The 22,865-nt window shown below is 43.9% G+C and overlaps 1 protein-coding gene across 7 annotated transcripts in view; it reads left to right on the top strand.

Moving 5' to 3' along the window:
• Positions 1-11,707, top strand: part of LOC106540594 (von Willebrand factor A domain-containing protein 5A-like) — a 72,469-nt gene extending 60,762 nt beyond the window's left edge. For 6 of the 7 annotated variants that reach the window (XM_087713749.1, XM_087713748.1, XM_087713745.1 and 3 more), the window contains 3 exons: positions 8,618-8,775; positions 10,031-10,154; positions 11,576-11,707. In XM_087713749.1, the coding sequence (XP_087569875.1) occupies positions 8,618-8,775; positions 10,031-10,154; positions 11,576-11,655 (362 nt within the window). In that variant the 3' untranslated portion in view covers positions 11,656-11,707. Of the gene's footprint in view, positions 1-2,392; positions 2,480-3,544; positions 3,575-4,886; positions 5,004-6,300; positions 6,382-8,617; positions 8,776-10,030; positions 10,155-11,575 lie in introns of all 7 variants that reach the window. The other variant, XM_087713746.1, reaches the window with a different exon arrangement.
• Positions 11,708-22,865: the final 11,158 nt, after the last annotated feature.

The raw sequence follows: 22,865 nt of genomic DNA, 5'->3' as shown, positions 1-22,865 counted from the left end.
GTGAGTCAGGAGCCAAAGATGGCGGATAAGTCCCAGGCCTTGAGTGGCCGTTGAAACAAATGGGGGTCAGATTTGCAGCTAAGTTTCTCCAGATAGTCTGAAGTCTTGCCAGGGGAAACTTAAGTTAAAAAGCCCCATTGCTCCCTGGGTTTTAGCTGCCAGCAGTTGGCAGAGCAAGTGGCAGGTATCCACTCTTATTGATTGCCAGGTATCATCCAAATATCTTATTCTTTCAATGACCTAGCTGGATTGCTGGTTTTCTACCGCCTTCCTGTTAGGCTGTTGGATTTTTTAATATCTGAATAGGAATTATTGATTGTAATATTATAGAAATGAATACAGTACAGGTGGTCAGCGACTCACAACCATTTCTTTATGACCATTTGAAGTTACAATAGCAATAAAAAGTGACATATGACTAATTTTCACACTTACAACTATTGCAGCATCCCCATGTTCATGCAATCAAACTTCAGGCGCTTGGCAACTGGCATATATTTATGACAGTTGGACTGAACCAGGATCATGTGATCACCATTTGTAACCTTCACAGCCAGCTTCAGATAAACAAAATCAATGGGGGAAGCCAGATTCACTTAATGACTGCATGATTCACTTAACTGTGACAAAAGATGTCATAAAATGGGCCAAAACTCAGTTAAAAACTGCATCCAGATTGTTGGGAGCAATATGCTAACTCTCTAGACCACTTAGAGAGGGCTGTGAAGCTCTGTGAAGCAGTGTATAAGTCTAAGTGCTATTGCTATTACCCCTAGACTTCTACATTAGACCAGGGATGTGACACTCAAGGCCTGTGGGCCAGATCCGGCCCATGGGGTGCTTAAATCCGGCCCATAGGGCCAGCCTGGGAATATCAAAGGACCGGACCGTGGTGCCTCTGCCGACGAAAATGCTCGAAAACAGCATCCAGCAGCACTCTGATGGCTGAAAATGGGCTCCTCAGGAGGACAGTTTTCAGTTCGTTCACAGCCCACAGAATGCTGCCGGAGACCATGGAGGGTGAAATTGAAGCGTGGGGGCAGTGCACGCCACCATCACCCTCCCACATACCCTATTTTGTCTGGTAGAGTGCCGCAAGAGGTGTCCATCCCATCTCTCCCCCCTGCTCCCTGTTCCCCCACCCCCCGCCAGCCCGTGGAGGAGAACTACAATGCTGATCCAGCCCTCAAAGAAATCCAGTTTGATACCCCTGCAATAGATCATCTAATCTTTCCTTCCATCCTCCATTTCTAGGAATCTTTCTTACTTTCTTTTGTAGGAAGCTGCAAATATTTATGGAAAGTTATCTCCATTTTGGGGAAGGGGACAAGGGCAGCTTTTTAGTGACTTGAGGTTGCATTTCATGGTTAATGGCTTACAAGAATTGAGCAATGGTGAATGATTAAGGTGACCAGACGTCCCGCTTGTGCCGGGACAGTCCCTCTTTTGAACAATTTGTCCTACGACTGATCTCCATAGGATCAGTTGCTCCTCTGATCATGGTCTATAAAAATGTTACTGCCTGCCTGATGCAAATTTAGACAGACGGTGCATTGGGCTGCCCCTCAAATCCCCCCCTTTACTCCTCCCCCTGTAGAATTCAGCCCCCTGAGTTTTGCCTTTGAGGGGCATCAAAATTAAGGTGACCAGACATCCCGCTTTTGAACAATTTGTCCCGCGTCCCGCAACATTTTTAAAAAGTCCGGATTTTTTTAAAAAAAATTAATCAAGAACCCCCCACCCCGGTCAATGGTGTCCCTCTTTACCAATGTTAAAATCTGGTCACCTTATGAATGATGCCACATAAAGCATGTAAAGACAGCTGAATTCCCCATTTTCCCAGGTTACAGAGAACTACAATCGGGGGTCATTCTAAGAAGTACATGTATGTGTTTGTGCCTTTGTGTCAGTATTGACTATTGGCTATTCAAGTCCTTATCGTTTTCTTCGCAAAGTTTCAAAAGTGATTTGCCATTGCCTCCTTCCCAGGGCTAAGAAAGTAATTGGCCCAAAGTCACCCAACTGGCTTTAGGTGGGACTGGAACTCGTGTCCCCTGGTTCCTAGACATTCTAAGAAGTAAGATAGATAATCCAGGCTCCCAGTAGTTCTCAGGAAATTTTTCCATATTCCAGCCTCAAAGTTGCTGTGTAACTCACACTGCATTTGCTGGGATCTATGCTAGCATTTCTTAACCTTAGTAACTCTAAGGTACTGTACGTAGATTTCCACCTGTCTAGTTCAAGTCCACACATTTTAGAAATACTGATTTAGTCCATCTGCAGTTCATGGAGGAATAGGACACAAAGAGAAGGAAAAATTAAGCTTGGCTTAACACAATTTCTATTGCAATTATGTTTCCCTGTGTTCTGTTTTACTCTGAAATGTCTGCAGTCCTGCAGCGATGCAGCTTATCCTGCTTTTCAATGGCATCACAAACTACAAGATTTGGTCAACGTTTTCCCTCTCCTTCCGGACTAGGTAATTCATGTTGGTCATTGTGGAAACCAAAGAAATACTGTTCTCATTAATTTCTTTTATATTCTATATGGATATCAAACATGGGATGCATTCATTCATATCAATAAATGCAATAAATAAGTGTAGAATATTATTTGCCTGAGATTGTTTGGGGTTATGTTGTAACCTCTTATTTTAAGAGGCTGGCAGAATTGTGGTGGGAAACAACTGTTAAGAGTCCAAAATTGGACCTTGAGGACAATGCCTAGCATTTGTTCCTCTGAAAGTCTTATTTTGAAGTTGTAGATAACAAAATATAAAGTATCATGACATGGTGATAGGGATATGAAACAGGAACTTTTATAGTTAGTAATTATAAGTTCTATAAATCTGCTATTCAGAGAATGGTTGATTATAAAGAGTAAGTTATACTTTAGTGTAGGTTTTTCTCAACTTTGGCAACTTTAAGATGTGTCAATTTCAACTCCAGCAACGTCCTATCTGGGGAGTTCTGCAGTCCACATATCTTAAAGCTGCCAGAATTGAAAAACAATTCCTTACAATGGCCTTTTTATGACTTGTGGACTTCAACTCCCAGAATTCCTGAGCCAGCCGTAGGAGTTGATGTCCGCAAGTCATAAAGGGACCATTGTTCCCCATCTCTGCTTCAGAGCATATCTTCTTTCCTTCAGTAAAGTAATCTTGTAATCCTGAAAGAAAAATAATAGTTCATTGAACATTTTCTATTTCACCTTGCAGGCAGTTTCCTTTTTTTAACCACAATCAACAGGCATTCCTGCAAATTTCCTTTAAAGCGGAAAGGGCAAAATTGAGCAATAATCATATTAAATTGGAGGGAGGGTAGATGAGAACTGCAATAATTGATTAGTGATGCACTGGAAGAAGAGCTAAATAATGCATACAAGACACATAATGTATATTCTACTGGCATTTCTCAGCTAGCCTATTGAAATTCATTTTACATAGGGTAGAGATAGCTTGGAAAGTAGTGCTCACAAAAATGTGGCTGCTAGTTTATTAAGCATTACATATCAGTTTAGCAAAATAACAAATCCTGTTTTGCAGCATGTTTCCAACAATCTACAAGCGATGAAGGTAAGTACCTACAAAATCTGTTACAGCTTTTTTTTCCTAGTCCCTTGATTTTTGCTATTATTTTAGTACTTCTGCAGTGACTTGCATATTTCATCCTGCTTAATCAGAAAATCTAAGAAAAGGATGAATCTGTCAACCACAACACAAGTGTCAGGGGGTCAAAGTGGCAGTCACAGCCATGGAATCAAAGGCCCAACCCCTTTTTAAAATGCATCATGAAAAGGATGAAGCTTCAATCACATGTTTATAGCCACTATTTTTATTTATTTTACCCCCTTCCTTGTGGAGGTCCCAATGCAACATAGGATTTGGAGGAATGCAGATTGCCCATTGTTGTTTCAAATAAGTTTTGAAATCTTTAGACTAAGATCAGTTTGTAATATAATGTAATAATCCAGGTTATCAATAATTCTTTGTGAGTTTAGTATTAGTATTCCAACTTCAGACTTCTCACCTGAATCACCCTATATCTGCTGAAATTTAGACTATCCAGACAGGGGTGGTTTTCACTTACCTTCCGTAAAACTAAAGGTTCTCATACATATGTGCTAGTCATTCCTGATTCTAGGGGGCGGTGCTCATCTCTGTCTCAAAGCCGGAGAGCCTATCTTGTCAGAAGATGTCTCAGTTATCATGTGACCGGCACAACTAAGCACCGAAAGCACACGGAAGACAGTTAGCTTCCCACCAAAGGTGGTCCCTATTTTTCTACTTGCATTTTTACATGCTTTCAAACTGCTAGGTTGGCAGAAGCTGAGACAAGTAATGGGAGCTCACTCCATTACACGACGCTCAGGATATGAACTGTCGACCTTTGCTTACATGCATCCCGTCCACGCATGCACCCAGCCTTCTGCCTATGTGCTTTGCTCGAAAAACAGCCCTGGATGTTTAGACCTCCATGGATAATAAGAGCAATCTGCTTTTGAGCGTATGCGCTAAAATAAGCCCTTCCCCCTGAAAATAAGCCCTCCCTGAAAATATTGCAACATAGCAGCAACCATGAGGTGACCACGCTTGCCGCCTCCTGCACCCCAAAAATAAAGCCAAATGCTTATTTTGAGGGTCAAAAGAAAATAAGACCCTGTCTTATTTTTGGGGAAACATGGTAGGACAAAAAAGAGCCAGGGCAGGTGAGTGGTGGGTGGGCATGATTTCCTCTATTGGTTCAGGCAAACCAGTCTTATCCGGTAGAATACCACCTCTGCATCCGGACTCAAGGAGGAATAGATGGACAGAAAGAGAAGGAAAAATTAGTCTTGAGGACTTTGGTTTCTCCTGTAAGAGTGTTTATCTTATTTTTTCCTCTAAGATGATTTTGAAGATGGTGAATCTATGTTAGGAGATACATGTCCATGCAGTAGTGATGAAGACAATGACTGTGATTTTCTACTAGCCCCCAAGATCAGACCACGAAAGTGCAAGCTAGGTAATTCCTGTCAGTCAATGTACAAAGCAAACAATGGATATTGTATCTATGTGTTTGGTTTGGATTATATTGCGTATTTCATCCTGCTTAATCAGAAAATCTAAGAAAAGGATGAATCTGTCAATCACAACAGAAGTGTCAGGGGGTCAAAATAGTCAAAGTGGCAGTCAAAGTCCCCACCCCTTTTTAAAATGCATCATGAAAAGGATGAAGCTTCAATTACATGTTTATAGCCACTATTTTTATTTATTTTACCCCCTTCCTTGTGGAGGTCCCAATGCAACATAGGATTTGGAGGAATGCAGATTGCCCATTGTTGTTTTAAATAAGTTTTGAAATCTTTAGACTAAGATCAGTTTGTAATATAATGTAATAATCCAGGTTGTCAATAATTCTTTGTGAGTTTAGTATTGGTATTCCAACTTCAGACTTCTCACCTGAATCACCCTATATCTGCTGAAATTAGACCATCCAGACAGGGGTGGTTTTCACTTACCTTCCGTAAAACTAAAGGTTCTCCTCATACATATGTGCTAGTCATTCCTGACTCTAGGGGGCGGTGCTCATCTCTGTCTCAAAGCCGGAGAGCCTATCTTGTCAGAAGATGTCTCAGTGGTCATGTGACCGGCACAACTAAGCACCGAAGGCACACAGAAGACAGTTAGCTTCCCACCAAAGGTGGTCCCTATTTTTCTAGTTGCATTTTTACATGCTTTCAAACTGCTAGGTTGGCAGAAGCTGAGACAAGTAATGGAAGCTCACTCCGTTACATGACGCTCAGGATATGAATTGTCGACCTTTGCTTGCATGCATCCTGTCCACGCATGCACCCAGCCTTCTGCCCATGCGCTTTGCTCAAAAAACAGCCCTGGATGTTTAGACCTCCCTGGATAATAAGCGCAATCTGCTTTTGAGCGCATGCGCTAAAATAAGCCCTTCCCCCTGAAAATAAGCCCTCCCTGAAAATATTGCAACATAGCAGCAACTATGAGGTGACCACGCTTGCCGCCTCCTGCACCCCAAAAATGAAGCCAAATACTTATTTTGAGGGTCAAAAGTAAATAAGACCCTGTCTTATTTTTGGGGAAACACGGTAGGACAAAAAAGAGCCAGGGCAGGTGAGTGGTGGGTGGGCACGATTTCCTCTATTGGTTCAGGCAAACCAGTCTTATCCGGTAGAATACCACCTCTGCATCCGGACTCAAGGAGGAATAGATGGACAGAAAGAGAAGGAAAAATTAGTCTTGAGGACTTTGGTTTCTCCTGTAAGAGTGTTTATCTTATTTTTTCCTCTAAGATGATTGTGAAGATGGTGAACTTGAGGAAGACGGCTATGATTTTCTACTAGCCTCCAAGATCATACCACGAAAGTGGACAGGTAATTCCTGTCAGTCAATGTACAAAGCAAACAATGGATATTGTATCTATGTGTTTGGTTTGGATTATATTGCGTATTTCATCCTGCTTAATCAGAAAATCTAAGAAAAGGATGAATCTGTCAACCACAACAGAAGTGTCAGGGGGTCAAAATAGTCAAAGTGGCAGTCAAAGCCCCCACCCCTTTTTAAAATGCATCATGAAAAGGATTCCAGAATTTTCGATCTTGTGAGAATAGAAAAACTGTAGGGGATACCTGCAATTTGTGATTCCCAACATCTCTTCTCTGAAGTTGCTCTGAAGGTCATTCAATTAAAAATGATGACAAAATGTGGTTGTAAGCCAAGAACTACTTGTAGTTAAAATTAAGAAATTTGGGGGGGACAACAAAGAGGGGGTGAAACAGGTTGTTTTTTTTATTAAGGAGTTTTAATAAATTTTACAATTGTATACCCTTCCCCTTCCCTCCCTCCACCCCAATCCCACATCCCCTCCCACCCTCCCCCCCCCAACCTCCCAGAGCAAAATACAGGGTATAAACATTTAACAATCATACACTAAAATAAACTAACTAACTTTCGCATCGTACCTTTCACTTATACTTGTGCATTTATATAACTCCCCTATTGTAAAGCTAACTTTAGATAAATTGTAACAGTCCTTGTTCATTCATTCATAAGCTAACTGAAATTTCTTAGTCCCATATTTATTTTGAATATAATCAGTCCATCTTCTCCATTCCAACTTATATTTCTCATCTGAATAGCCCTTCAAGTATGCTGATATTTTAGCCATCTCTGCTAGGTTTCTTACTTTTAAAGTGCATTCTTGAATAGTAGGTAATTCTTCCTTCTTCCAGTACTGTGCCACCAGCAATCTTGCTGCCGTTGTTAAATTCAGAATCAAATTAGTCTCTATAGCTATACAATCTGTAATTATACCTAACAAGAATAACTGAGGAGTAAACTTTATCCTCTTTTTAAGAATATTTTGAATAATCCACCATATTTTTATCCAAAATGCTTTGACTTTTTTAAAAGTCCACCATATATAATAATATGTAGCATCAGCACAATTACATCTCCAGCATTTAGATTGTAAATTCGGATACATACAAGCTAATTTTTTGGGATCTAAATGCCATCTATAAAACATCTTATAAAAATTCTCTCTCTTGAGCTCGCGCAAATTTTACATTTAATACCCAAATCTTTTCCCATGTTTCCATCATTATTGGTTCTTCAAAGTTTTGTGCCCATTTTATCATACAGTCTTTAACTAGCTCTGTTTCAGAATCTGTTTCTATCAATATATTATACAATCTTTTTAAATGCATTTGACTCTGGTCCCTAATTTATTTTACCAAATTATCCTCATTTTGCAGACTTCAATTTTCTGGTCTTTTTTCCATCTAGCCTGTAGCTGTCCATACTGAAAGCAGGTTTGGATTACCCTTTCCTCTTTTAGTACATTCAAAGGCTTTAACTGTGGTACACCTCTTTCTATATTAAGAAGCTCTCTGTATGTGGTTACATCCTGTTTTTGTTCTATAGAGCATAGAAACAGTTTGTTTGATGTACCAGATAAGTGTGAAATCTAGAAATTGGCTCCAAAAAATCTTGTTTTTAAATCTCTTCAAAATTCCATGTTAGTAACCAAATATCAAATAGAAAGTATCTTATCCCAAGGTTCCAACTCAGATTAATAAACTAGAAATGTAATGTTTCAGTCACAGGTAGTTTAGATTAATATTTTTTTAAGTAAACATTTATGCTTATACCTAATGAAAGTTCTTCCGTTTATCAGATAAATTTGTTTAGGCATTGCTTCACTTGACTAAGCTATTGTGATAAAGTTAAATGGATTTAGAAAGATATATTATAGATAAATGTAGCTCTTAAAAGTGGTGGGTTCCTAACTGGTTTACTACCAGTTTGCTCATGCTCGTGCGCACACAACACTTCTGCGCATGCAGAGTCTCTCGCCATTGCCACTACCAGTTCGACTGAGCCGGGAACAACTCACCTCTGGTTCCCAGACCTAAAAAAGACACTCCCAAGGTTGGTCAAAAGTATATTTACCTCCAAAACTGTGGGTTTTTGCCTCTATATTTTGAGCTAGAATTGCTCAGTTCAGTTTAAACGCCATGTTCGGTATGAAGAAATCAGCCAAGAGGAAATGGAAGGTAAATATTGTATAAACCTTGATGGATTCTCAATGTGCTTTGATATTGATAGCTCAAGATCTAGGACTTTGCAGACCTCAGGAGGAAGAATCTCCCCTTTTGAAGTTGGTATCCCTGCAAAATGCAGATGGCTCCTGGCCTCATGGGTCTGCCCTAGCCACCATACTAGGCCTGAATGAGGCTGAGATCTCAGGCAAAGCACCAGCCCATGTAAGTCTGTAGAGATCTTATGGCATTTACTGCAGGTGGGATTCATTTGTTTGCAGGAATGCTTTTTATGATTAGAAAAGGCTATATTGTTTGGAGGAATGGAATATAATATTAGGGTTACGTTATGCGTTCTAGAACCCTCCAGATGCACTGTGATTGAAAAGATCTGGAAGACATTAAATGACAAAATCTGAATTAAGCTGACTGTTACTAAAAACATCATGGCATTGATAGAGTGTAAAATAGCATTCTTGTGAAGATGGGAGGTGTCAGAATAGGTGGGACGGCAAGCTAATGCATGCTTGCTCTCCATTTAATCACTGATTTTGCCATGATGGGGACTGAAAGGGCAGAAACATCTTATGCAATCTCTTCCCCTAAAGCCTGTAGCATCTTAACTTCAAGTTTTCACACATAATATAGAGCAGGGGTGTCAAATATAAGCCTGGAGGCCAGATCTGGCCTGCAGGGTGCTTAGATCCAGCCCAAGGGGCCATCTTGGAAACAGCAAAGGATCAGCCTCCTGCAGCCCTATGCCAGTGAAAACAGAGCCCAGGAGGCTGCAGGAGGCCATTGCTGCCGAAAAGAGAGCATGGGGGACCCCGGGCTCCATTTTTTCTGGCAGAGGACTATCAAAACAAACAAAAAATAAAAGAAGAAAGGGAAAGGAAAGAAAAAGAAAGATGGTAAAAGACCAAGGAAGGAAAAATAAGGAATGAGGGGAAGGAAGAGGAAAGGAAGAGAAGGAAGGAAGGTTATGAGAGTGAAGGATGATTTCAGGGAAGTCGTGCCTTAGCACTTGGCCACCACAGGTGCCCCCAACATGAGTTATGTCGAGCTGGCCATGCCCACCATGGCCACACCCATCCCTGGCTCTCTGAGGTCAAACCCAACCCCGATGCGTCCCACATTGAAATTGAGTTTGACATTCCTGAAATAGAGCATTCAGATGATCAAGCAAAGATTTCTCCATGGTAGGACATAGAATGTAACTGCCAAAAAAACAGTGCTGGAGAGGAGGCAGCCTTGACCATCATACAATGCAAAATAGGGAAATTAACTATTATCAATGAATAATATGGTATCCATTGCCTTCTTCAACACACTCTTCTGTATTCTGCACAACAGCCTTCACTTGCAATAGCATTTAGCTATTAAATAGTTACTAACCATCATTTGGCCAAACATTATGCATACCTGCTTAGGAATAATATGTTAGGCTCATTCTGTGTCTTTTTCCCACCATTGTTTTCAGGTGACCCCAGATATATGGGCAACAGTGCTGGCTGTTCTCTGGCTTCATTTGAAAGCTGCAGAGCAGAAAGATGAGTGGGAGCTGCTAGAAGGAAAAGCTGTTCGTTGGCTCAAAGTGAATGCAGGTGAGATACCATGGACAGGTAAGAGAGGAGCCAATTCGGAGATAAGAAACAGTGGCTTGTGGCACCACTTGGCCTACTTTGGGCAACCATGAAGAAAACTAAGCAATATAAGACCTGGTTTATATTTGAATGAGAAGCAGCTAGGTTTGCTAATCATACTGGAAGTCAAAAAACTACCCCAAGAGAAGAGAATGTCAGGACGGTTCTAAACTATTGCCAAGAAAAATATATGGATATGTCCACAGAGTCTTATGGTGAATATATTCCAATGGTAGAGTCCATTAATTTTATTTATTCCTGTGTATTTACTTTATCTTTACAAGTCCATATCTTTTTTTCCTAAGAGAATAGTATGTAGTTAATGAAGTTTCTTTCTGCCTGATTAAATAGCTTACTGGGTTTTTTTTTAGTTTTTTATATTGATTAAGCTTTGGGCCCTGTCCCAATTTCAGTCGCTAGGATTTAGTGGTTCTAATGCTAGAATAGGACCACGACATCCAGACTCAAGTCCATCTTCAGTTCTGAAAGCTCACAAGATGGTTTAGAACTATCGCTTATGCTCATCTTAATCTAATTTTATAGGATAATTGTTGTGGAGGTCAGGTAATCAAGGGTATATGATATAAACTACTTTGAGTTCCATTGATAAACTTAATATATAAATCTGTGTTATCTTGAATAGCTGCTTGCTGTCTTCTGGATTAGAGAGCTCAGACAAAGAACCACCTTTATTCATTCATCAAATCTTCATCTGCTTTCTTATTGAACATCTCCTAATTGAGACTATTAGATCTGATTTGGAAAAAAAATCCAGAAAACATCCATGACTGGAAAATGTCTAGTGTCGCAAAAGTGCTTTTTCGAAAGGCAACTGGACTTTTTTGTTTTTCCTTGAAGACATTTTGCTTCTCGTCCAAGAACTGAAGAAGCTTCTTGAATGAGAAGGAAAACAACTTCAAGGAAAAACAAAGGAAGTCCAGTTGTCATTTGAAAAAGCACCTCTGGGACATGGATGCAAAGAGAAACTGAAGATGCTATAGTGCGCTTGTGAAATTTTGCAGCCCAGATTTGATAGCACTAAATGTACATAGTTCCCTGTTGACTGTTTCTTGGTTTCTCGGTGTATGGACTACTTCGTTTCTCTTAAGGCTATATCATATATTAAATCCCCTTCTACTTTGGGTTTAATATATATTTTGGTATTGGCCATATGAGTAACAGTAAGGAGCATTTTTTTCTACGTAGACCATATTGTAGCAAGAACGATGGACTATTACGACCTTTCTTGGTCAGTCCCCACCACTGCAGCCATTGCTTTCTGGGAATTAAAGTCAACATAATATGGGGTGCATATAGATTTACTCCATAGCACATTAATTATTCTGGATTTTGACACTTGTTTTTTATTTATTTATTTTCAGGAGCTCAGCTGGCTGAGTGTGTCAAAGTTGGCAATGCAGTCCTGGGAAGCAGTGTGAGCCTTCAGATTTGGGGGCTTTGAGTTCATGGAGTTATTCTTTTTTATTTTATATTGTTTATATATATATATATATATATATATATATATATATATATATATATATATATATATATATATATATATATATATATATATATATATATATATATATATATATATATATATATATATATATATATATATATGAGTAATGTGATAACTGAGTATCATACATTTCAGTACAAACAAGCATAGAATTATAACTCATAGTTATTACATTTCATTTTCATTATTTCATATTATTTGCCCATATCTTTTACTATCACCCTTCAGTTCTAAACCTTCCTCTTACTTTTTCATATATCTTAATATATTGATATACATATACTATATTTCCCCTTTTATTTCTATCCCTATTTTAATTTTTTCCCTTCCTATCACTATTATTTTCAAAGACATGGTAATGACATTTCTGTTTCCCATATTCCATCTGTTTGGTAATCATATTTCCATTATTTTACTCTTCAGCTATTGCTGGAATGTGATCTTCTGATCCCACTCTCAGCGCAACATTAGCTATCTTTTAAAACAGAAACCCCCCAAACCCCCTTTGGGCACCGCAGGAAAAAAAACTTCCACAGATCAGCAGGAGGGAAATGGTTTTGCATTCTACATAATACCACCCATGCACTGATGAAGCGTCACTCGCTTGCACAACCCAGTTCCCAACAGGCAGTTGACCAATGCCTTGGAGTTGGTTTCAGCTGGCTTGTTTGCAAACTTACTAAGTTCTAATGTATCTAAATCTGTTTAATCAGTACATTATCAGACAAGCACCCTGTTTATAAATACAGGTTTAATTGTGAAATAGATACAAATATATATCAAGTCATTTGGCTTGAAAAATCATTTCATAAAAAGCATGGAAATGAAGGCCGTTTTCCTCACCTGCAAATTAATATGCAATTTAAATTCTGTGATCTGAACAGTGCTTTGGAACATGAATTCTTATACATTGGTCTCTTTGAGGCATGAAATTTCAGGAGGATTCATTTTGAGTAAAGAAAAAAAGAGGCAGGCAAAGAGGGGCATGAGCTTCTTTACATCACAACAGTCACAAGAGAACTGCAAGTTTCCATAGTTGGCCCTTTATATATATTTGACTTGCTCAGGTCAACCTAAGAGGTATAGTCTGATGGTAATTAATGTATTTTCTTTCCCTCAAGGGAAATATGTATAAATAAATGCTATGCCAATTAACAGCTGAAGCCATGAGTCTAATCTTTTAATAACCTACATTATGGATAAGGTATGTAGGCTGTATTCCTCTGAACTGCTTAATTATGAAGTTAATAGATTTTTTAATGATTAGCCATCAAATATAGAAGGGATGTTTTAGCTTCTGGTTTAGGGAAACACAAGTTCTGATATTACATACAATGCTGGGTATTAAACACTGAAGCAAACCAAAGTAGATGGATCTTAGGCATTTTTACACACTTTCATAGAATAATTTCCAATCAAGAAGCTATGGGCCCAGGATAAAGTACCAAGATTTTGAAGAAGCAAATTAAAAAAAACTGTAGACCTCCCAAAAAGGGCCATTGAAAACGGGCCTGTTTTTTGTCAAAAAAAAGAGGCACAAATGGCCTTTAGGAGGCTATCCTATAAGCCTCCTACAGGGGAGGGGCAAAACTGAGCAAACCTCAGCTCGTTATTCACTCATTACTGCTCTCCCCAACCCCCAGGAGCACTCTAAAAGCTTCCTAGATGCTATGCAAGGCCATTTTGGTGAAGGGGGTGGGGTTTGGGGAGGCAAAAAATGCTGTATTCAGTGTATAAGACACACCCAGATTTTCAGCCTCTTTTTTGAGTGAAAAAGGTGCATTGTATATGCCAAAAAATACGGGTATCTGAAAATTAAGAATGAAATTACAGTCGTCTCCAGTTAAACAGCCGGAATAGTAGACCTGAGTTTAGAAATGGCATAACAATTTAAGTACTTTCCAACTGAAGTGTGACCATTCACAATGGATTATTGAAAGTTAACTTATGAAGCTTCTGAAGATAGAATGTAAACTCTAAAGTGACAAGCTTTCCATTGGTTTTTTGTTTGATATTTATGAGATGCTACAAAGGGGTTATGCGTATTGAAGCGCCTTTGCAATGCGGGCTGAAAGTGGCTATATATAAGAATAAAAAAGACCAAGGGATGAGATAATTATTGCACAGCAATCCTAATACTTGAATTTTATTCCACTCTTGTTGTATCAAATCTATTACAAATTGTAGGTTGCCTTTCTTAATCAAGAAACAGGATAGTCAGTGCCAAGCATCAAAGTGTTGATTTAATAAGCATTTTTTTTAAAAAAAATATCTGTAGGTTATACAGATATATTGATAATACAGGTTTATTTACCCATTTATCAAATTTTGACCCCCAAAAAATCATGTAAGATTCTTGGAAATAATTTCAGTTATTCAAGAAGCAAAGCAAGAATCACTCCCCTCCATATCTGAAGCAGAAATAGACGAAACTATTAGTAATACACCTACAATCCTGATCAGCTGATAATTTAGATTCATCAATGGATGAGGATTCTAGGTGTATTCCTAATCTTAGTTCAGATCCATGACCAAGGGTTTCTGTCACATTCTCCAAAGCCATGATGACTAACTATGGCCCGCGTCTCACAGGTAGCACACAGTACCATTTCTGAGGGCACACAAGATGTTGCCCTGTCAGCTATTTTTGGCCATTTTTCGCTCTTCAGAGGCTTTCCCAGGCTCCTAGAAAGCCTCCGCAGGCTCCAAAAAAGCCATGCATGCATGCACGGGGAAGCGGGGGGGGGGGTCACGCGCACATGCGCACGGGGCACAACACATGGGGAGCATTAAATTATGGGGGTTGGCATGTGAGTGTGCGCACGTGCTTTTGGCACCCAAGGCAAAAAAATTATATAAATTATTTGAAGAATTGAAACTTGGCTAAACCGGAGTAGTTTAAAAATTACTTATTTTAGGCACTTATCTGCTTACCTCTTAACAACACTAATTATTTGGGATATTATATGCTAGACATTTGTATTGGAGAGTACTAGATTGACCAAAAAGTAAATATCTTTGCCAAGGAATAAGATAGAATTGTTTGGGGTACAAAAGCTACAGAATAGTAGAACAGTTCAGAGTTCTCCAGTGCACTGCTCGGAGAGTCCAAGCGTGGGTTAACCCAGCCTATCTGCCCTTGGACTGAGTGATGTTTTTCTGTTGACCACGCCTCCCTTTACCTCTGCATACTCAGTTTGAAAACTCAGTCCGCCCGTAGGGACTGTTTTGGGAGTGCTCCAGTCCAAGGTCAGATGGGCTAGAGAATTTTCCCACTTTGGACCACCGTTATACCTTTTTATTTGGATGATTTATTTGCTAATGTGCATGTTGGATTGCAGCTGAGATGCCATCCGGGCTTCCCCTGACTCCGCTGGTCGCAGGCACCTCAGGGGACTGTCAGCCGCTTGTCCAGCGGCCGCTGGCGAGCGATGGGGGCAGTGGGAGACTCGCAGGTCACCAGCCAAGCTCCCAGCCCCAACCGTTACTCAGGGAGGCCTTGCAGGCACTTTCGCAGCAGGACCGGGCAGTTTGCATTCTGCCCGGCAACAACAGCGACGGTTGGCTGTTTCGCGCGCTTTTCTCAGGCCAGCCAAAAAGAGCGGGAGGTGGCTGCACGTGCAGCCGCCGCCATTTTGAATCACTCCAGAGCGTGATTTTGAGGTGAGGAGTTTGTTTGCTCGTGGGAGAGCAAAGAGTGGCTGAGACCTAAGGAGAGCTTTGTTTCAGCCTTCAGCGACTGCAGACCGCCGCAGGGAGGCTCGGGCCTGATCCGGGGAGCCGGCTGACCTTCTCCTCCACAGAAGCTAAGTCTCAGGGATCCGAGGGCGGTGGGAGAAGGAACCCTACCAACAGGCGGCCCTTCCCTTCCGAAGAGTCTGCAAGGCGTCCTTTGAGCCGTGAGGCCAACGCGTGAGCCCATCCCAGCATCAGCTAGATCCCAGGCCCCGTGGTGTCCTGAGCATGGCGGAGGAATTCAGGGAGGCCTTAGTGGAGCAAGCAGGGCCCTCCAGCAAGCGCAGCAAGCTGGATCTCTCAGCTAAAAAAGGCAAAGGGCACAAGGGCTCTAGTGATAGGCCTTCTCCAGGGACTGCAAGAGCCACTGTGGAACTCAGGGAGGTGTCTAGACTCAGCAGGTGGCAGAACCTACCCCCACCCATCACAGCAGGGATATCTCCCCCCCTGGTAGGGAGGCCCAATCCCCTGGGGACAGTGAGTTTCTTTCGGGGGAAGAATGTGGGTCCAGGGATCCCTCTCCAGAAGCTTCATGGGGTTACCCTGACTCCCCTAGCTCTTCCATCGGGGGGGGGGAACATGATTCCATCCAGGACTCCCTGCGTGAAGAAGGTAAGTCCAGCTCTGGAAGAGCTGACCAACGCAGGCCTAGCAAGCAATGCCCAAAGAAGGGTAAAAGTCCTGCTCTTTCAGCTGAGATGAGGGAGGTGATATTCTTGGCCATTTCCCAAGGGGTAGCTGAAGGAATCAAGCATAGGGGTTCACACAAGCCCAAGGCTTCCAAGCAGAAGCGTAAACCCAAGCCTCCCACTTCTAAAGAGCCTCCTTCCACTTCTGGCTCATCCAGTTCCTCTCATTCTGATTCTTCCAGCTCTGAGCAGGAGGGGGGGGAAGCATTCGTTCTGTCTCAAGACGAAGATCTTCCCCCTGACAAGCCGGCCTTCACTGGCCTTTTCAAGCTGTCATTATTTAAATCAATCCTGCACAAAGCTATGACGGCTACGGAACTAGGTCCCACTTCTAAACCTGAGGCTGCACAGGCTTCTACATCCAAAGATCACAAACATGGGCTGTTTAAAGAAACAGTCTCAGCTCCTGAGGTCATCCCTGTGCCTGACCTCTTTATGGATGTGGTTCAGTGCCAGTGGCTACAGCCAGACATGCTGACCAACCCCAGTGGGGGAGACAGGTCCCTCTATGCCCTGGAGGGGAAGATGGAGGACATCCTGAAGTTCCCAGAAGTGGACGCCCTGGTAGTGTCTCTAACTTCCAACTCAAACCTACCGGCTGATCTCCTAGAGGGACTGAAGGTGGAGGACAAGAGGTTGGAAAAGGCGTGCCATAAAACTCATATGGTTTCCGCCTGGGCCATTAAGGCCTCCACCTCGGCCTCATTCTTTATCAGGGCTACCTTATTTTGGTTGCGGCAGTTCAGATCTAAGCCGCCCCCCAAGAAGTCCAGATGACGCCATGAGCTCACTAAAATAATTACTACTGTTGAGTACTCGGCGGATGCCTCTCTGACAGCTGCGAAATTCGCATCAAGGGCCCTCGCCTCCAATATTACTTCTCACAGTCTCCTGTGGCCTTGGCATTGGCAAGCCAAAATGAAAACCAAATGGAAACTGGCATCGGCTCCCTTCAAGGGAGGCCTTTTGTTCGGAGATGCCCTGGACAAGTTGGTCACCGAGACCAAAGACAAACGTAAAATCCTTCCCGCGACTCTTAAGAGGGGCGAACGTAAGGGGTCAGGGTCCTTTCGCAAGCGATCTTTCAGGAATCAGGATTCTGGGCAATCTTCTCAACCTTCCTCCTACCAGAGACCTTTCCAGTCAGGGGGGGACAGACAGCAGGACAGATCCTCCTTCAGATCTCATGCTAATCACTTCCAGTCTTCCTTTCGGAAGCCAATCCGAGGAGGTGGAAATAATAGTGGCAACTCCCACCCCTTTCGTAAAGGGAAGTGACAATCACAGGGGTCTTCCCATTGGGGGTCGGCTGCAGCTGTATGCCGACAGGTGGGAGGAGATAACATCGGACAAGTGGGTCCTCAACACCATTCGGAAGGGCCTTGTCCTGGACTTCCTAGCCTTCCCTCAGAGGAAGTTCCTTCATTGCCCCACTCCCAGGGACCCCGAAAAGAGGGATCGCATGAGGGCAGAAATTCGCCACCTCCTTCAGATAGAGGCGATAGAACCAGTCCCCAGGGATTAGCAGGGGAGGGGCTTCTACTCTATCCTCTTCTTGGTACCGAAGAGCTCAGGGGGGTGGAGGGCCATCTTGGACCTCAAGTGCCTGAATCAACATCTGGCTTACACAGGGACGTGCAGTCACTACAGGCAGGGGAGGCGGGGCCTCACCAGTCTCCTGAGGGAAAGGAAGAATTTTAAATAATTTTTTAAAAAATAATTAAAGCCAGGGTAGTTGCTACCAGATACAAAGTCACAGTGGCTTGGTGTCTGCTCTCAGTGTTAACTATGGGAGGAGGCCAGAGAACTCGGGGCCTCTTTTGCCTAAGGAATTGTTCGCCTTTTAAAAGTTAAGGAGGAGTTAACAAGCGAAAACTTTCATATGCAAAAGAGGCACTGATTCTCCCGCCTCCTGATCGGGGAGCAACGAATCATGCCTTATGAGCATGCTTACGTTAGCATGCTTACGTTAGCATGCTTACGTTAGCATGCTTACGTTGGGCGGACAAGAGGAGAGTTGAGAGAGTTTCCACAGCTGGAAAAGGTGGATCAGACGGAGGGAGGGGGGGTTCAAATTTATTGTAATTTAATTTGTAATTTGTAATTTAATTTTTTAAAAAAATTTTTATTGTGAGGTTTGTGTGTGTTTTTTTTTTCTTTCTTCACAGTGGTGGGGTCGGAGGAGGCAGGGGGGCGAGGCGGCGGAGCACGGAAGCAGCAGGGACGTTCTCGCCGCTGTGTTTCAACAGGCCAGGCGTCTCGTATTTATGTCCGCCATAAACGCGAGACACCTGGCCTGTTGGACACAGTGGTGGTGGTGGGAAGAATTGGCTGGGTGGGCTGGCTGGCTGGGGAGGGGAGACCCCTTTAAAGCCCAGCACCGAACGGGGAGGAGGAGAGCAGTGAGTCCAGGCAGGGAGCAGGTCGGGCGGGCTGGCTGCAGGCTGGGGCAGCAGGATTGTGACTGTCCGTATGAGGAGGTGGGGGCGGGGGCAAGGCGGTGGAGCGCGATGGTGGCGAGAAGCATCTCAGATGGAGCCGGGACACCCGGAAGACAAGCCAGCACTTCGGCATGCCTTTAAGTGCCGGCTTGTCTTCCGGGTGTCCTGGCTCCATCTGAGATGCTTCTCGCCGCCGTCACGCTCCACCGCCTTGCCCCTGCCCCCGCCTCCTCCGACAAACAATCCTGATGCCCCGGCCTGCAGCCAGCCCAGCACCGAGCGGGGACGAGGAGGAGGAGGAGGAGAAGAGCAGTGAGTACAGGCTCGGTGCTGGGCTGGCTGCAGGTCGGGGCATCAGGATTGTTTGTCGGAGGAGGCGGGGGGGCAAGGCGGTGGAGCGCGACGGTGGCGAGAAGCAACACCCACGCCACTGTGTCCGACAGGCGTCTCGCGTTTATGTCTGCCATAAATGCGAGACGCCTGTCGAACACAGTACTGGGGACGTTGCTTCTCGCCGCTGCTGCAGTCTTGCCTCACCAACGGTAACCGTCACCGCACGTCACTGGGCTTACAAGACGTCACTCCACTCCATCCTGGACTGTGTGAGGGAGGGGGACCTATTGACCTCAATAGATCTCAAAGAGGCCTTCTTGCATGTCCCCATCCATGCAGCCCACAGGCGGTTCCTGACCGAAGGGAAGCACTATCAATACAAGGTGCTTCCCTTCGGGCTATCATCTGTGCCCAGAACATTTACCAAAATACTGGCAGTGTTAGCGGCTCACCTCCGCAGCCATCTGGTTCATCTGGAATGTTATTTGGACGATATAATTATTCATTCTCTCACCACCGAGCAGGCACACCGCGATGTCACTCTAACTGTGCAGACTCTGCAACAACATGGCTTCTCTGTCAACATGGAGAAGAGCCAGTTGCAGCCATCCACCTGTATACTACACCTGGGTGCAGTCATCAACTCCACCTCCTGCCAGGTATTTCTTTCTCCAGACCGGCTGTCCAACCTGAGATGCAGAGTGAAGCACTGCAGCCTTGCCAGGTCAGTACCAATCATCCAGCTGTCTCAGCTCCTGGGAATAATGATATCATGCCTGAAAGTAGTTCCCTGGGCTCGTCTCCATGCCAGGGAGCTACAGTGGTTTCTGCTGCCAATGCAGAGGGCAAAGATCAGCAACTCCCACAGGCGCATTCGGCTCCCACAGAAGGTGATCCGATCTCTGGCCTGGTGGAGATCCTAAGGAGTCAAGAAGGGCTGCTTGTTCAAAGAGCCAGAAAGACTAGTTGTCACCATGGACGCCAGTCTCCTGGGGTGGGGTGCCCATTGTCAGGGTCACCTTGCCCAAGGCCAGTGGACTCAGAGGGAGGCTGCCCACAGCATCAACTGGCTGGAACTGAGGGCAGCCCGACTCACACTGCGAAGGTTCTCCACTCTCGTAAAAGGGGCTCACGTGCTGTTAATGACAGACAATGTGGTGACCAAAGCCCATATAAACAGGCAGGGGGGCACTCGATCGAAGGCAGAAGCTCTGGGCAGGTGGGCGGAACATCATCTGGCTTCTCTCAGTGCAGATCACATCTCCGGCACCAGCAACAGGGAAGCAGACTGGCTGAGCCGTCAACGCATCGACCACTCGGAGTGCGCCTGCACCCAGACCTGTTCCAGCAGATCGTGAGGAGATTCAGCAAACCGCAAGTAGACCTGTTTGCCACACACACCAACACACAGCTCCCATGCTTCTTCAGTCACTACCGCTCGCCCCTGGTGGAGGGGACAAACGCACTGTGGTCCGAGTGGCCTCAGGGACTATTGTATGCGTTCCCTCCTCTTCTTCTTATACCTCAGGTGGTGAACAAGCTCCTGGCTGAAAGGGCAGACCTCATCCTGGTGGCTCCATTTTGGCCCAGAGGCCCTGGTACGCAGACCTGGTCAGTCTCTCAGTTCAGAGACCGTGGCGAATCCCACAGGACCAAATCTCCCTCAGCCAGGGGGCCGTCAGTCATCCGGAGCCCCAGTGGCTACAACTAGCCGTCTGGACTTGAGGGGGAACTCCTGAGGAGACAGAAATTCTCTGACCAGAGAATTCGAACTATACAAGCGTCCAGGAGACCTTCTACTACTAGAATCTATGATGCCACCTGCATTCTCTCAGTGGTGCAAGGCTAGAGACATAGAAGACTCTTCAGCCTCGATTCCTCAGACCCTAGACTTCTTGCAGGAGGGTCTAGATCACTGTTTCTCAACCTTAGCAACTTGAAGATGTCCGGACTTCAACTCCCAGAATTCCCCAGCCAGCGAATGCATTCGCTGGCTGGGGAATTCTGGGAGTTGAAGTCCGGACATCTTCAAGTTGTCAAGGTTGAGAAACACTGGTCTAGATAAAGGCCTCGCTGTTAGCACCCTTAGATGTCAGGTTGCAGCGCTGTCCACTATCCTGGCCAGGTGATCTTCTCGTTCTCTGAGTCAACATCCTCAGATCAAGAGTTTTCTTAAGGGAGCTGTGAACATCAGCCCTCCAGCTGTTCACCGGTATCCATCATGGGACCTTCCATTCGTGCTTAAGGCTCTGAAGAAAGCTCCATTTGAACCTTTGCGCACGACCAGTCTACGCCACCTAACCATCAAAACGGCCTTTTTGGTGGCTATTACGTCAGCACGCAGGGTATCCGAACTGGCAGCTCTTTCTGTCAGGGAGGATTTGTGTGTAGTTCACCCAGACAGAGTAATTCTGAGACCTGATCCATCCTTTACCCCGAAGATTAACTCTCTGTTTTACAGGACTCAAGAGATTATTTTGCCCAACTTCTGCCCCCGTCCTTCTCACTCTAAGGAGCGTGAATGGCATAAGTTGGACGTGAGACACGCCGTGCGCACGTATGTAAAGAGAACAAAAGACTTCCGCCGTTCAGAGGCGTTCTTTGTCTCCTTCCTCCCTGTGTCCCTTGGCCACAAGGTCTCTTCATACACAGTGGGTCGTTGGCTGCATGCTTGCATAAAGCTGGAGTATGAGCACTAGGGCAAGACGGCTCCGTGACGGGTCATCGCACACTCTACTAGGAGCGCAGCAGCTTCTGCAGCCAGGGCGACCCAGGCTTCTATTCTTGACATTTGCAGAGCGGCCACGTGGGCCTCCTCTACGGCTTTCATTAAAAACTATAAAATTGACACCTTTGCCTCAGCCGAAGCCTCCTTTGGGAGAAGAGTATTACAAAGAGTAGCTGAAGTTCCAGAGGCTCCGGTGATCTCCCACCCTGGGACTCAATAGCTTGGGCTTGTCCCACGCTTGGACTCTCCGAGCAGTGCACTGGAGAAAGACCGGTCATTCTCGGGGCACTGCGAGGAGAGTCCAAACCCGCCCGGGGTGTTTTTTTCTTACACAATGTGACTGTATTGACTGTAATTGATTACAGGACTGTCTCCTTCATTTTCAAACTGAGCATGCAGAGGCAAAGGGAGGCGTGGTCAACAGAAAAACATCACTCAGTCCAAGGGCAGATAGGCTGTGTTAACCCACGCTTGGACTCTCCTCACAGTGCCCCGAGAACGACTGTTCAGGTAAGCCAACGGTCTTTTTGTACAGTAACACCAGGTGACAAGATACAGTACAAAAAGTGGATGCATGTTATGCATGACCTTTGTTGGTTTAAAAATCAGTGTTTTGTAGCATTATTAGAAATAAATTATAAAACAAATTTTGGCCATCTAGAGCTATATCAAAGGAAACAGAGGGAAATGGACATGATCCTTAATAACACAGGCTGTTCTACAAACTAAAGTGACATTTAAATGCTGCAGGCAAATATTTCTAATATACAGTGTTTTGGGTTTAACAACCTAATACAAATTGATGTACTGAGTTTCTTACAGTTCTTTAAGGGTTTCATTCACTCCTTTCTTTATCCTCACAGTTGCTAAGACTAATCAATTCCTACTCAATAACAAGATTCTTCAGAATTTTTCAGGCCTCCATGAGGTGGACATTGATATGATGGATTTACATAGTGGTGAAGATAGACCATAAGGTAATATAGATCCTTTCAACAGGGTTGCTGATATAATTTATCAAGGCGGAACATTTACCCTCCCTACTAGCAAACTTAGGTAAACATTAATGACGCTTCCTTGAAATATGTGCATAAAGAATGTATAATTAAGGCCGTCATCATCAATTCTATTTTTCTTAAAATAGAATATGGTGAAGTAGCCTCCGAAAGGTTGCCCAGGAGCAACTCTCGGAGCCTGCAAGATTTTACCAACAATAAGTCC

The sequence above is a fragment of the Thamnophis sirtalis genome, unplaced genomic scaffold, assembly GCF_051295495.1.
Source record: "Thamnophis sirtalis isolate CommonGarterSnake01/CBP01778 unplaced genomic scaffold, rThaSir2_p1.2 scaffold_4, whole genome shotgun sequence".
Classification (NCBI taxonomy): Eukaryota; Metazoa; Chordata; class Lepidosauria; order Squamata; family Natricidae; genus Thamnophis; species Thamnophis sirtalis.
This window is presented reverse-complemented; position numbering and strand designations above follow the sequence as displayed.